The 15672-nt window shown below is 36.2% G+C and overlaps 1 protein-coding gene across 4 annotated transcripts in view; it reads left to right on the top strand.

Moving 5' to 3' along the window:
* PLA2R1 (phospholipase A2 receptor 1) overlaps window positions 1-15672 on the top strand; it is a 128418-nt gene that overhangs the window by 106804 nt on the left and 5942 nt on the right. The window contains exons 24-30 of one of the 4 annotated variants that reach the window (XR_001884900.1): window positions 3509-3747; window positions 5313-5481; window positions 7567-7706; window positions 8205-8321; window positions 9474-9650; window positions 12455-12487; window positions 12624-12870. Coding sequence is in view for 3 of the 4 variants with exons in the window: in XM_017869138.1 (XP_017724627.1) it covers window positions 3509-3747; window positions 5313-5481; window positions 7567-7705; window positions 8203-8321; window positions 9474-9650; window positions 12455-12487; window positions 12624-12838 (1091 nt within the window). In the remaining variant the exon portion in view is untranslated. Of the gene's footprint in view, window positions 1-3508; window positions 3748-5312; window positions 5482-7566; window positions 7707-8202; window positions 9307-9473; window positions 9651-12454; window positions 12488-12623; window positions 13117-15672 lie in introns of those variants that run through there. The other 3 variants (XM_017869139.1, XM_017869138.1, XM_017869137.1) reach the window with 3 other exon arrangements.

Raw genomic sequence — 15672 nt, 5'->3', positions numbered from 1 at the left:
TATATATATATATATATATATATACTTATTTGGAATAGGAATTTTACTTCTTAATGTGGCATATGTGTGAAGTCTCTAATGTTACTATCAACCCATCCTCGAAAAAGCGGTGCCAGGGAAGCTCCATTTCTGGTTCTCAGCTACCACTTAAACATTATAGTGGTCAGGAACTGAAAAAAGATACTAGATCTGTAATAGGAAGAGTAATATGGGAACAGCAGAGCCTTGTAGGGAAAGAAATAATATGAGCATGCCAGGTACTTACACATTTATGATGTACCTGACACTGTGCCTTGAGTGTATGCTCAGTTTGCCATAAAATCCTCAAGGCAGTTCTATGAAGTAAGTAAAAGTTTCCCATTTTACAGATGAGGAACTCGAGGCTTAAAAACATAAGTAATCCTTGCTGGGCACGGTGGCTCACACCAGTAATCCTAGCACTTTGTGGGGCCAAGGCGGGTGGATTGACTGAGCTCAGGAGTTCAAGACCAGCCTGAGCAACATGGTGAAACCCCGTCTCTACTAAAATACAAAAAATTAACCTGGTGTGGTGGTGGGCACCTGTAGTCCTAGCTACTAGGGAGGCTAAGGCACGAGAATCACTTGAACCCGGGAGGTGGAGGTTGCAGTAGCCGAGATCGCACCACTGCACTCCAGCCTGGGCTACAGAGCAAGACTCTGTCTCTGGGAAAACAGCACAACACAAAACAAAACAAAACAAAAGAAAAATAACACACTCAAGAGAATCTCAGTTAAACACAATGATTTTATTCTACTACCTAAATGTTGATTTATTCTTGGAATTAGCCCTCTCATCACTTTCTCTCTTTGGTATTTTTGGGACTAACAGTGTAGATTTTCCTTTAGAGATAGTATAGAATAGTGGTGATTGAGAGCATAGGCACTGGAGTGCCCACCACACATGAGTTCCCACCCTCCTTTGTAGATAAGCTTCAGTCAAGTCATGACCTTCTGTGATCATGATTTCTGCATCTGCAAAATGTGGTAATAACCATCTCACACACTCTATGTATATATAACACTTAACATACTTCTAGCATGTATTTGACAAATAATAGAGTTTTTTATTATTTCCAAAAAGTATTGTTCAACTACACTAATTATTGTAGCCAACAATGACTCTTCAAGTTCTGCTCCTCTTCTCCATTTGCCAGATACATATGTGCTCACATTGGGCTTGAACCCAAAGTCTTTTATCTACCAAAAAAATTAAGAAACCAAATAAGAAGAGACACAATGGCAAAGCAAGGCTCCCCAGTTTAGAACTTGGTTTCCAATAGATCTTTCTTTTCAGGGCAATGGGTGGAAAACCCTGCTGCTCAAAATAACTTGTTTTGAAACTTAATGGAATCAATTACATGTGGAGAAATTTATATATGTAAAAATACAGATATATAACTTAGTGGGGGGAAAATAGTCAAATTGGCATTTTGGTAACATATACAAAGAATTTCATTTAATTTTATGAATTGTTAGCCTTTTAAAATAGCTACGTTGATATTATTTTTATTTTGTATGAATAACCATTACACTGGGCACGTAGGCTGGGCACAGACTTCTAGCAAAGAATAAAAATATGATAAAAGTGTGATCCATCTGCACTTAAGAATTCTCTCTGCCAAAGATAATGACACAGAAACAAATGAAAACATCCACAGATTTTAGTAGTAATAGAAATAACTAAGATTCATATGTTTATTTTATATACACATAAGATTAACAGATATAAGTTACTCAAAAAATACGTATTGTATCTTGAAGCATCAAATAAATTTTTCAATTAATAGTAATAAACCTATAAATACTCATGCTTATTTCAATCAGTGACTCCTATAAACCCATATTTCAGAAGAATTTTTTGAAGTGTTAGTAAACTTCTAAATGTCTTCAATTTCATGGCTTGTTAACTTTTAGAGACATCAGTATTTTTGAATAAGTAAAATGTTAGAATGATTAATTACATGTTTTAGCTAAAATTCAAATAAAATATGTACCCTTTCTCTCACTAACTCAAATTTGTTTCAAAAGAATTGTGAATTTTGAAGGAAAAACACTGAAGAGTCAGAGTTTTATGACAATGAACAAAAACTAAGATTCAAAAAATACATAACAAATAATTTTATTTAAAGATTTCCCTGTATTTGTATTAATGATAACATAAAATTATATAAAATAAAATGTTTTCCATAAAAAAAACAAGTGTGATCCATCACAATTTATAGAAATTAAATAGATTCATTTTACTTTGGTTTTTCCATATGTACGGCTGCTATATTGAGGTAACGGTTTCAGATAAAGGTCAGTTTCCCACTTTGCCATTTTTATTGGAGGGAGTATGACCGGAGGCGGAGAGTGGAGGAAGAAGCAACAATCATAGGGTGCTTTCTGTGTCTCCATACAATAGTGTGTGCGCTGTGTGGATATCTTGTTCAATTCCATCCACACCTCTCCAAGGGAGACCATCATCTCTTGGAGACCATAAATTTGAGGTTTAGAAAGGTTTACTTGCCCAAGGGCTCTTAGCCAGTTAGGGCCAGGAATAGGATTAAGTCCCAGTCTCATGACCTATCCACACTTCACGTGCTTCTTTCCGACACCAAATGTTGTTAAACCAGTACACAGAAATTCAAGTCACTTTGGATCAGAAGATACAAAAACTCTTACCTTGTTTTTGTCCTTTAGGTTTTCTAAACCTTTAATCTATCCTAGTATATAACATAGTACAGAACAGAAAGGCAAACGCACATATTAGAGAGGAAACACCTGTTCATAAACACAGGCTTGGTTTTCACATGATCAGAGGCACTCACGAACACTCAAGCACCAATGCTTGACAACGTGTGGGAAAACCTTGCCTTTTAATTTATAAACCTTGACTCTGACAGGTGACATATTAATAGTAACTGTTTATAAGAATAGTGTGTATTTCTAAGAATTTATTAACTTTATTTTTTAAAATTCCTTTTAGAATTTACACATGCAAACATTAAGCACAATAGTGACTATCAGTGTCAAAAGTGTTATCAAGTATTTTACCTGATAATATGCACCTGTAATATTAGGTTTGCAATGTAGTATGTGACTATATAACATGTGCCTCTCTGCTATTAATAAGCACTAAGTTCTGCCAGAGCAGTGTGGATTAGGCCAAGTGTAGTTAGTGGAGTGAAACCCACCTAAGAAGATCACCATCAGTTCCACCAAAAAGCAGTCAATTTGATAAAGGATGGTCAAAAATGGGAAATCTTCTAGAAATGGTTCAATCAATGTTTATGTTTTTGAAAAACGATTCATTAAATTTCCTAAGTGTTCTCATTTTTTAGCATCACCTACACTTTCAGATAGTGTCCTCGTTTTAAAACAGTCAATTCCAGAAGAAAGCTCTGTGATCAACATGAATCATAGTGACAAGGATCTATGCTAAGCTTTGCCTCCTCCTTTGTCATTCAAATGCTACAAATGACTTTTGTTGCTGTTCTTGTTCTAGATACTTCTGGACATGGCGTAAATACATCTGATATGTATCCAATGCCCAATACCTTAGAATATGGAAACAGAACTTACAAAATAATTAATGCAAATATGACTTGGTATGCAGCAATAAAAACCTGCCTGATGCACGGAGCACAGCTGGTCAGCATCACAGACCAGTATCACCAGTCCTTCCTCACTGTTGTCCTCAACCGGCTAGGATACGCCCACTGGATTGGACTGTTCACCACAGATGTAGGTATCCTAACTCCCTTGAGACATCCTTGAATAATTAAGTTTAGCATCTACCTCCTTCATGATCTGGCCACTGAAATTAGCACTGAAAAAAAAAATCTCAAAAATAATAATAAATATAATACTTAAATAATTGGTTTATGCAATTATTTGACCAACCTTATGAGCAGCCTATGACTACAAAATAAGAGTGCACACCTCTTTAGGGTAAACACCCACTTACCTAATGTCTGGAAATCAATACCCTTCAAAGGTTCTCTGAAAATTTCCAAGTACCCAGATACTGCCTTGCATGTGCACTGGAACACGTCTGAAACTCAAGCACTGCATTTGGGAATTGGTGGCATTTAATGAATCCCCAAGAAAAAAATGAATCATTCTTCTTGTCTAGAAATGTGATTATTAATTAGTTCAGTACCCCTTATAATTAAGCACTTGAGGTTTTATTTTCCTCTAGGGATGTGGTTTAGAGAATACATTATTTTCATTTTTTAAATAAAAATATTGTACACTCAAAGTAGCGAAAAGTACACTAGTCTATCCTGACCCCTAGTTCTACTCCCTAATGTTAGTAATTGTGAACACTGTCTTGCGTGCCATCTAGAAATTTTCCATGTATACACATATATATTCATGTAATGGAAGAATATGTATATCGTTTTTCAAACACAAATGAGATCCTATTCTACATGCTGTCTTTAAACTTGCTTTTTAATTTAATATATCTTTTACAATTTCACATGTCAGCACATAAAAATCTCGTGAATTCTTTAGAACACGGCATGTAAGGATGTACCACAACTTATTGAGCCATTCTCCTGTGAATAGGCATTTGGATTCTTCTCTGTTTTTCACAGTTATAAACAATGCACATGAAATATCCTTGTTCCAGTAGGATAATTTTTTAGAAGTAAAATTGCTGTGTACACTTTAAATTTTGACAAGTACTACCAAATTGCCCTCCAAGAGTTTGCACCAATTTACATGCCAACCACAGCATGTGGTAACGTCTAATTTTTTCACATCCTTGCCAACACCAGGTATTCTCAAAATTTTAATCCTTGCCAGTGGGCGAGATAAATAAATGATATTTCATGATGATTTATTGCATCATGTAGTACAGAATGTTTTAACTTTATGTAGTCAATTTTGCTTTATGGCCTCTGGATTTTCTATGACTTAGAAAGGTTTTCCCCACACCAACAGTACAAAAAAATTTAACCAAGTTTTCTTTAACATGTTTACATTTTTAATTTTATGTTTGAATCTTTGATCAATCTGAAATGTATTTCACTGTAAAAGACAAGGTACTGGTCCAGTTTCACGCTGATTGCTTACTAGAAAATCATAGTGGCAGGGAGCCAAGGATTCCTAAAAATCAAAAAAGATCTGATTTGTGGCAGATACTCCTGTTTGTCAAGCTGTATTCACAGATGTCCTAGCCCCTCTTTAAACAGGTGTGTGAAAATAGCAATCGATGTGGGAATTGTAGTATGCTCAGATAACACTGGGTGATGCTGCCAGCAGTCATGGCAAGGAAATGATGGCTCAGTTTTCCTCCACAGAATGGTCTTAATTTTGACTGGTCTGATGGCACCAAATCCTCTTTCACTTTTTGGAAAGACGAGGAGTCCTCCCTCCATGGTGACTGTGTTTTTGCCGACACCAACGGACGCTGGCATAGCACAGCCTGTGAGTCATTTCTGCAAGGTGCCATTTGTCATGTGCCCCCTGGTAGGTACAATTCTATTCAACTCAAAAATATGCCCTATGTAACTACTGTATGCAAGGCACTGTGCTAAGCAAGGGATATGAGGATGAGTATAGTAAGAAGTCTCTGTCTTCAAGAAGCCTCTGGTCTGGTGGGTGATGTAAAGAAAAACAGAACTACAAAATGATACCAGAGAGGTAGCAAATGTTATGGGGGTTATCAAGAAAAAGAATGCATTGTATCCATTTGGAGAAAGGTAGAAAGGCTTCTTGAAGGACACGGCAGTGCAGATGGGCCTTGATAAATGAGTGGGTGTAGATGGGTAATAATGGGACATGGAAAGGCATTCTGAGCAGAAAAGCTGGATGAAAATGGGGAAGGAAGACAGGACTAGGATTGTATGAGGCAAAGCCGATGTTGGAATTTGTCTGAATGCAGGTTAGGCGTAAGGGAGGGGTGGGAAATTGGATGAGAAACATGGGCTTCAAGCATGTGTGGAGGACTTTGAGGATTCATGTTTAAATCAAAGATTGATAGGATTCCAGAGCTACAATAAGATGATGGTGATATTGTTTGGATATTTAGTAGATATCTGCCTCTGCACTTTACATAATATCTCATTTACACTTAAAGTTCACCTGGCCTAACCCCTTGATTAAAAATGAAATGTAAATTCAGAGCATTAAATAGTTTCCTAAGTGTCTCACAGCTGTCCATCACCAGTACCAAGAGTAGAAATCAGGTTTCCTGCACAGAATTCGCTAACACAAGCTGGCCTCCTTTTAAATCTCTCATTTAGTAAAAGTGCATGTATTTACTTGCATTCTGGGTACTGTATCAAATAACATACAAATTATATATCTTTAGATCAAAACAATTCAGCTTAAATGTAAATGATAGCCGCACATATCTTGGAAAAGCTAATTGTGCTTCTAAAACACCATAAAAGCTGTCTCCCCTTTTTTTTTTTTCTTTTTTTTTTTTTTTTTTAGCCTTTTGCCTTCTTGGAATCTTGTCATCGTTTTTTTGTTCTTTTTTCTTTTTTTTTTTTTCAATAACAATGCTTTACTTGAATGCTGTAAAAGTGTCAGGCTCTAACTCATTGAAACTTCTCAACTTGAAGCGAGAGCGCAGTAACCCATATCCCAGCCTTGGAGCAGAGCAGGCAGGGTGACCTCTTCAGACCAGAGCACCTTGACCAGCTTGGTTAACCAATGGACTCTTCTCTCTACAAAAAACAAAAAAAAAAAAAAAAAAAAAACAAATCAATTATCTGGGCTTGGTGGTGCGTGCCTGTAGTCTGCTACTTGGGAGGCTGAGGCTGGAGGATAACTTGAATCCAGGAGTGTGGGGCTGCAGTGAGCTATGATTGTGCCACTGCACTTCAGCCTAGGTGACAGAGTGAGACTTTGTCTCTTAAAAAGTTTTCTGTAATTTAAAAAAATATTTTTAAAGGTTTTGTTGTTAGCTCTCCTTTATAGATAAAGAAACCAAGTGCAAGGTAACATGCCCATGGCCACGCAGCTAGTAAGTGGTGGAGCCGGGATCTCAGCATGGATGTGTCTAACTCTCATGCTTGCTCTCTGAAATAAAGTCTCCCTGGAGTTCCCTTATTTATTTTATGTTATGCTACATTATGATACTTTATTGAATGCATTATTTTCTTTCATAGGTTTATTAGTGAGTAAGGACTTTTCAAATCTGTGATACACAGCACTGCATGAAATGCATACATTTGGAAATCTCTTTTGCCAGCATCAGTCAGCTGCCACTCTCTCTGGGAGTCATAGCCCCTGCTTGTTCCAACCTTTAGGATGCTAATTGTAAACATGAAAGAGCCACCCTCACCCAGGCAGCACCCAAACTAAGCCTACAAAGCTGTGTATTAGCATATTTTGTTATGTTTAGGTAAAGATTCTTTCTGTCAGAAATGCTATAAACTGGTCCTAGTTTTATAATCATTTACATGAAACCCAATCTTTTGGAGTATTACCATGAAAATCTTGTTACATATATTTATCTTGGTCTTTTATAGATGTAATGTAATATTTATGTCAATAAATAAACCCAGTCACAACTCTGAAATCATAACTGGTTTTTCTTCACAGAAACAAGACCATCTGAACACCCAGAGTTGTGCTCAGAAACATCTATTCCCTGGATAAAATTTAAAAGTAATTGCTACAGTTTTTCTACAGTCCTAGACAGTATGAGTTTTGAGGCTGCTCATGAATTTTGCAAAAGGAAGGTAATTGTTTTGTGATGGTAAAATGCTTTCATGTGCTCCTTCTTGCCATTTCAGTAAACAATGTGGATTTTTTTATTCATCCCATTATTTAGTGACAAGCGTAGCCACAAAACTATTGAAAAAAATAAATACTATTAAAATTTCTTGTTTGGAGGACAGTTACTATATGAAACAATGTCTAGTGTAGAATTTGGAAACCTAAGATGATGTCTCAGCATACTGCACTTTCTGAAGAAAACATTCCTTTTGCTTGCATGCATTTGCATTATGAATTTTGAATGTTCCCTAAAATTAATATTCTATGCCTTAACTTCTGAAGTGCAAGCTTGTATCTTTTAAAAAATGTGGTTTTACTTTTTTAATTTAAAGTATCTTATTTACAATGGAAATTTTCACTTTTCAAAACCTGAGCTTTATAAATAATGGTATAGGAAACATTTTTTTAAGTATATTTATGTGTAAACACAAATATTCCTTTGCTACTTATCTCTCTTATAGGTTCTAATCTTTTAACAATCAAGGATGAGGCTGAAAATGCATTTCTCCTAGAAGAGCTGTTTACTTTTGGTTCTTCTGTCCAGATGGTTTGGTTGAATGCTCAATTTGATGGTAACAGTAAGTGATTTGGGTAGACGAGAGGACATAAATAAATACATGGTTGTTAAAGCTGATGATAATGGCATCTGTGAGCCAGAAAACTCTCCTTGGATACATTTTCTGTGAAAAAAAATAGCATGAAGCCTAAAGCCATTTCTTCCAAAACAACATTGCAACCCTTTTCTCTACGCTTTTGTCTTTTAAAATAATCCCAGAACACCAAAATAAAACAAACAAACAATAACATGTTTATCTTTATGCTTAGCAAGAGGATGCTTGACTGGAACTTTGTGTTCACAGACTTAGTCACCGCATACCAAAACCATATTTACTTGAAAATATCCCAGGTTTCTAAATGTTATAAAAGCACAATAGAGTTATGGAAATGTTTCCATGATAAACTGTGCTGTTAGGATTCTGATTTGTTACTCATAAAAACCAGAGTTTATAATAAAATGGAATCATGGTATTCTTTTATTTATGTAATTGATGGTTATTGAAAGGTACTTGTGAAGAAAATTATTTTAATTGGTATGGAGAGCTTGTTATAGTGGTGTACCAAGGTGGAGGGTGAGCCTACCCTTTCGAGGAGGAGTATTTTAATCACCAACATTGTTCAGAATTTCAAGCAGATGGTGATAATAAAAAGCAGACCAACTTTTAGTTAGCTGTACTGTTAGTTTTAAATTGTTTTCAGGCAATACACTATTGCCCACAGATGGGATGGACTGTCCTACCACCCCTACCCCTTTGGTACATGGCTGGCTTGCTATTAAAGAAATTCACTGTAAAATCTTTTTAGAAAGCGAGCCATTTTGTAATGATGAAGATGTTAGGACTTCAGAGGATTTTTCTTGACTCAATTAGTTTTGTTTATCAAATGATTTCTTTAAATTGATTGTATATATGGAATATTTCAAAATTCAAACTGTCACATTAAGAAACATGATAACCTAAATGACCTAAATTAGAACACTGTACCTAAAATAAAGAGGCAACTTTATTAATGCCTACCTTTTGATGTTGAGTACATGACTATATTTACTGAGTTGAATGTGTTAGTTCAAGAGTCTCATTAAATTCAGGGGCTGCTTTTTATGGTTAATTCCAGTCTTAGTATGTTTGGTAACTATGCACATAATTCATAATGAGTCAGCAATTTTCTCACAGATGAAACCATAAAGTGGTTTGATGGAACTCCCACAGACCAGTCAAACTGGGGCATTCGGAAGCCAGACACAGACTACTTCAAGCCCCATCATTGTGTTGCCCTGAGGATCCCGGAAGGATTATGGCAGCTATCCCCGTGTCAAGAAAAAAAGGGCTTTATATGTAAAATGGAGGCAGGTAGGTAAAATCAGAGAGTAATTCTTCATTTTGATTCTACCTTAACTAATGTGACTGATTTCTTCAACATTTAAAGGTTTTAAAATCCAAGTTTAGAGAGTATTCAGATAGATTCTGACATTATTGTCATGTTCTGCACCAAACAAGTCAGAGAATAGTTCAGCTCCTTCTTTCTCTGATAGGAGAAAAAAAAAATCATTATAAATCAGCTAAAAGACTATGATTTTTCTTGGGTCACCCTGGTTGATCACCTAATGGGCAGAAAAGCATTTTCCCTCAAGCAAATACAACTAGGAATGTAAACCAGCAACCTTCATTCTGGTGACTGCTATTCAGAATGCTTAAGGTTTACGTTTGGTCTCAGGCAATATAATCTAGGCTTTTGTTGTTGTGTACATGTACATGTAATCTGTACATTTGTTGTGGACAAGGAGATGTTATTCTCTGTTGCAAGCATAATGTGTCCTAAAAGTCACATTCTAACTTAATCATGAGCAACATGCTTAGTGTTTAGTATTAAAAAAAAAAACAATAATTTTAGAAATCTAAGCTAGAAACTTCTAGTCAGTTGCAAACAACCAAAAGAGATTTTTAAGATAGGGTGTTAAGTAGGATCACTGATGGTGGGAAAATGTCTATAATAATTACAGCAATTTCTAGATGTCAGTATTATAAAGTAGGGATCGCTGTGGCCTGGACTACTAGAGAAGGCTGCAGACATGAGGTTTTAGGATCCCAAAGGATGAAGAGAATTATAGAAGCTGGAGCAGAAGAGGAAAAGGCCCAGCCTGATTAAAGGCAGTAACTAAGAATGTATTTCAATTAGAGCAAAGGGCTCACATTAGGGGGTGATGGGAATAAAATTGGACAGTAATGTAGGATCCTTTCACAGACAGTGCCAGGCTAAAGAGCTGAACTTTGTGGTGGAAGAGACAAACCCTCTATGTGCTCTGTAGACACCTGTGATGAAGTAGAACTCATGAGGCTATGAAGAGAAACATTTGTAATTTGAGTAATTGAACTAGGAACGAAAGAGAAGGGGAGAAATAGGAAGAGAGAATCACCGGCCTTGGTGACTGATCCAATGCTGGGAATGAAGGAGAAAACACTGCAGGTGTAGGCACCAATGTCTGAAACCCCCACAGTGTGAGTCTCAACTCTGTGTGAAAAACATGGCTAAGCCTGTTAAATAATGTGACCAAGTTATCACTAGCATTTAAATATCAAGAACAAATCAGAAACACTTCATGTCTCACAGGACTTTAAAGCTTCCTATTATGCAGATGACACCTCTTTCATCCTTTGTAGCAACTTTCCAAGGTAGTGGAGCAATTTAAATATCCCCATTTTACAGATGGGAAAAGTGCCTGTCCAAACTGAGGCTACATCAAGGACTAAAGAGAAAACTCTAAGTTTTCTAAGTGCTCCTTCCACGCCGCCCACTGCTCCTATTCTGAGAACAAACACTCTTAACAGTCTTTCTTAAAGATGTATCTTTATATTTAAAGTGATGGTTATCCCAAGTACACTGTATAAATTATATGACTATATTCAATTATCACTTGTATTCTGAAAATTTGTGCATCTGATATGCATCAATTTAAAAGAAGTGTCTTCATAAAAACACAATAATACATGTTTTCAACAGTTTAATGCAACGTTAAATGGCATTGTTTTTATATTAAAAGAACAAGTCTGGGCCGGGTGCAGTGGCTCACACCTGTAATCCCAGCACTTTGGGAGGCAGAGGCAGGTGGATCACTTGAAGTCAGGAGTTCGAGACCAGCCTGGCCAACATGGCAAAACCCCATCTCTACTAAAAATACAAAAGTTAGCCGGGTGTAGGGGCACACATCCGTAATCCCAGATACTAAGGAAGCTGAGGCAAGAGAATTGCTTGAACCCAGGGCAGAGGTTGCAGTGAGCCAAGATCACACAATTGCACTCTGGCCCAGGCAACAGAGTGAGACTTCATCTCAAAAAAAAAAAAAAGTCTGTTTTTTAAAAGTATGGTTTTGCTATTGGTAACAGTGTTTATTTTTTTCATGTCTATCAGAGTGAATGCGCATCAATAGGACATAAAGGCACTTCTTTTACTCACAAATCCATTTCTTCTTCTTCCTCTGATTCATTCTCTATATCTTTCTCTGGATCTTTACCTAGATCAAAAATAGAAGAGTTCACATTTTGATATAACATCTACTTAAAAGATGTGTTTTTACAGTAGAAAGTTTTAAAATAGGAACTCTAACTTTTGGATGGAGAAGCTGTTGCTCATTCCCCAAGACCCATGAGATCACAAAGGTGAGAAGATGCTGATTTAAAAATCCTTGTAAAGAGGCAGGCAGATTATCATTGCTGGACAAACTCCATATAAGATCCCAACAAAACTGTGAGTTCCTTGTGTGCAGGGTTTATATTTTACTCTATATTTATTGCAGCACAGTGCTGGAACTGAATGAAAATTTTTTGGCTTAAAAAAAAAAGCAGGGTGTGTGTTTGTGAGCACTAATAACAGTGATTATAGTAAATCAAAGGTCAGCAAATTTTTTTGTAAAGGGCCAGCTAGTAAACATTTTAGACTTTGGGAGCCATATGGTCTCTATCACATGCCATTGTAGCACGAAAGCAGCTGTAATGATACATCAATGAATAAGTGTGGCTAAGTTCTAGTAAAACATTTTTTATAAAAACAGGTGACCCAATTTGTTCCATGGGTCATAGTTTGCTGATCCCTGTGTAAGTAATGACGTATTTTGCTGAATTAAAAGAAAACCTCATTTTAATTTTGTATTTGATCTTAGATATTCGCACTGCAGAGGAGCTGCCAGAAAAAGGTACGTTTGATACCATACAGAACATTTTGATTTTTCTTAGAAATAATAAGATAGAAAGCAACTGTATGACAGTATCTACATTACTTCATCGCCATTGACATTTTCCTTTTAAAAAAAAAAAAAAATCTTCTTTCAGGACCAAGTCACAGCATCATTCCTCTTGTGGTAGTACTGACACTCATAGTCACTGTGGCCATTTGCACGCTTACCTTCTGCATCTACAAGCATAACGGTGATTTCTTCAGGAGACTTGCAGGGTTTCGGAATCCTTACTATCCTGCAACCAACTTTAGTACAGTACATTTAGAAGAAAATATTCTCATTTCTGATCTTGAGAAGAGTGACCAATAATAATGAGGTCAGAGAATGCCCCAACCACCAGGGTGAGTAAAGAAGACTAAACAGGACTCTCATCTGTCTTTCCCTTTACAGCCCACATGCTATTAGAATGTGAATTGGGTCACCATTTTAATTATTCTTGAAGTGATTACTGGTTTTGAATTTTAACCAAATCAGATGGGTTTTGATTTATTCATTTCCCTAAACTGTGATCCATTCTTAAAAGGGGAAATTATGCATTAGTTATTTTCAGAAAGACAAGAACTATTAAAAGAAACTCCCTGTTGAAAATTCTCAAATCAATATGAGTAATAGTTTTTGCATTAATGTGTCTCTACTAAAATTTGGGGGATTAAAACTAATCTGGTATCTATTCAGACATTTACCCACATTCATACCATTAAGAAAGACAGAAAGAAGCAAAAAACAATTAATCTTGTATATGAGAGGAAAAGGAAAGGGCTTCTGAGAGGATTCTTAGTTGTTTCTTTTGAATTCACTTTTAATAGCAGGATTTGGAAAATACTAATATCTATGCTTAAGGATCACAGGTTCTGGGCTCTCAACTGATATGTAAGATGACATTCATTTTTATTAGGTCTAACATCTCAAGCTAAAGGAGAAGAAAAATATCTTCTTTTAAATGGCAAAGACCTTCGTTAGCAGCACACTTTTATAAACAACCATATAGTTAAAATGTGGCCTTAAACCTTCAATTACTAAATGACTATTAAGTTGGATATTTTAAAATGTCTTATAGATAAGCTTAAAGTAATATATTAAAACTTTAACAGTTGTACTGTTAAAACTCATGGACTTTCTGAAAAACTAAAGATACAGAATAATATCTAACACTCTTAACAACTGGAAGATATAAAATGTAACTTGGATTTAAAGGGGAAGAGCTAAAGATCTGAATTATAGTCTCGTTAGAACCAGACAGACAATTGTTGAGAAGTACTAAATAAATTAGTAATCTAGATATCTTTATTATGTAAATGAGTTTAGGTGTTCTATTTAATAAGCTATTTTCTGGGAACCATCTCCTTTTATATTAGTCTAGTTAGTGTAGATGGTAAATAATGATTATGATACTGTCTATAAATAAAAAATTATAGATTTTATTTTCCTTTATTAGTTCCTTATAAAGAAAACAGCTTCATAATCAATATCTAAAAATGTACTCATTACATAACTGTTTATTGGATTTTATCAAGAAAAAAGTGTGCTGGACATGGTGGCATGCACCTGTAGTCCTAGCTACTTGGGAGGCTAAGGGAAGAGGATAAACTGAGCCCAGAAGTTGGAGGCTGCAGTGAGTTATGGTTGCTCCACTGCACTCCAGCCTGGGCAACTGAATGAGACCCCAACTCAAAAAAAGTGCTGTTCTAGAAACAGAGATGCTAAGGTGAGCAACTTGGGGTAAGGGCTATCTTTCCATGGCACTTATTTTCTAATGAGGGAAAACTGACAGTAACTCAGTAAAGAAATGCATATGCCGAAAATAGCAAGTCGTTATGAAAATGAAGTAAAGTTCCATGATAGAGAGAAGCTGCGGACTCTCAGGGCCTCCCTGAGAGTGTGCATTTTAATTATTACAACCAACTGCCTCAAAACCAGTGGCCACTAGTCACAAGGGGGAGCTCTGAGAGAAAGTATGAATGAATTTCTAGGAGGCAAACCATCATCATTAGAAATACAATTTGAAGAGCATACCACTAAGAATGGAATCCTTGTGGCCTGCAACAGTTAACCCAGCTTCCAAAAGCAGCTCTTTGCTACTGTTATAATTTACACACTGAGACAGTCTACTTCCATAATTTTTTAAGTATTGGAACTTCATTTTTTAAAAGATATTATATTATGGGGCAGTTGCGTATTTATGACTCAAAAGAATAATTGGCTTGAACTCACCAGATGGTATAAAAGCCCAATTTAACAATCTTTTGAGTAGAATTAAAGTTCTGTTCCTTTCAATGGACTTGTAAAAACTGCTAATCAACCAGCCTTCCTGTCAAGGTATATAGTCACACATAATAATTTGACAAAATACACCATTCGGAAAGTGATTTTGCAGAAATAAGCTGTATTGCTTGTCAATGCTCCATGCTTTGGTGTTTAGTATTGAACAACATCTCCAGAGAATCTGGACCCATGGACAGATCACACACTTCTTGCCATTACTGAATTTGCAGAAATAGTACTAAAGTATTCTGCTACATTTATATATATGCAATTTTTTTGAAACTTTTTTCACTTTTTTTTTTTTTTTTTTTTTTTGATGGAGTCTCGCTCTGTTGTCACGCAGGAGTACAGTGGCGTGATCTCGGCTCACTGCAACCTTTGACTGCCTGGTTCAAGCGAGTTTCCTGCCTCAGCCTCCCAAGTAGCTGGGATTACAGGCACGCACCACCATGCCTAGCTAATTTTTGTATTTTTAGTAGAGACAGGGTTTCACCATGTTGGCCAGGATGGTCTCAGTCTCCTGACCTCGTGATCCACCCACCCCAGCCTCCCGAAGTGCTGGGATTGCAGGCATAAGCCGCCGCACCCAGCCTCACGTGTATTTTTGATCTGAACTAGATTTTGTAGCTATAAGACGAAAAGAAAAAAAAGTAGCAGGTAATGGGTATATTATACACTATTTTGGTGATGGTTACACCAGACTTTACCACTACATACTGTATTTATGTAACAAAATTACACTTGTAGTCCTTACATTTATGCCAAAAAAGCAGCAGGATCACAAATTCACACATAGTTAATGTGCCCTTTCAAAAGTCAATTATTTTCTATAACTAATTTGAGCATCTTTATAGACTCTGAGTAATGGAAATTCTTGGGTT

This window comes from Rhinopithecus bieti, unplaced genomic scaffold (assembly GCF_001698545.2).
Source record: "Rhinopithecus bieti isolate Rb0 unplaced genomic scaffold, ASM169854v2 scaffold_4600, whole genome shotgun sequence".
Lineage (NCBI taxonomy): Eukaryota > Metazoa > Chordata > Mammalia > Primates > Cercopithecidae > Rhinopithecus > Rhinopithecus bieti.
The sequence above is the reverse complement of the archived record's forward strand: the minus strand, read 5'-3'. Positions and strand labels throughout refer to the sequence as shown.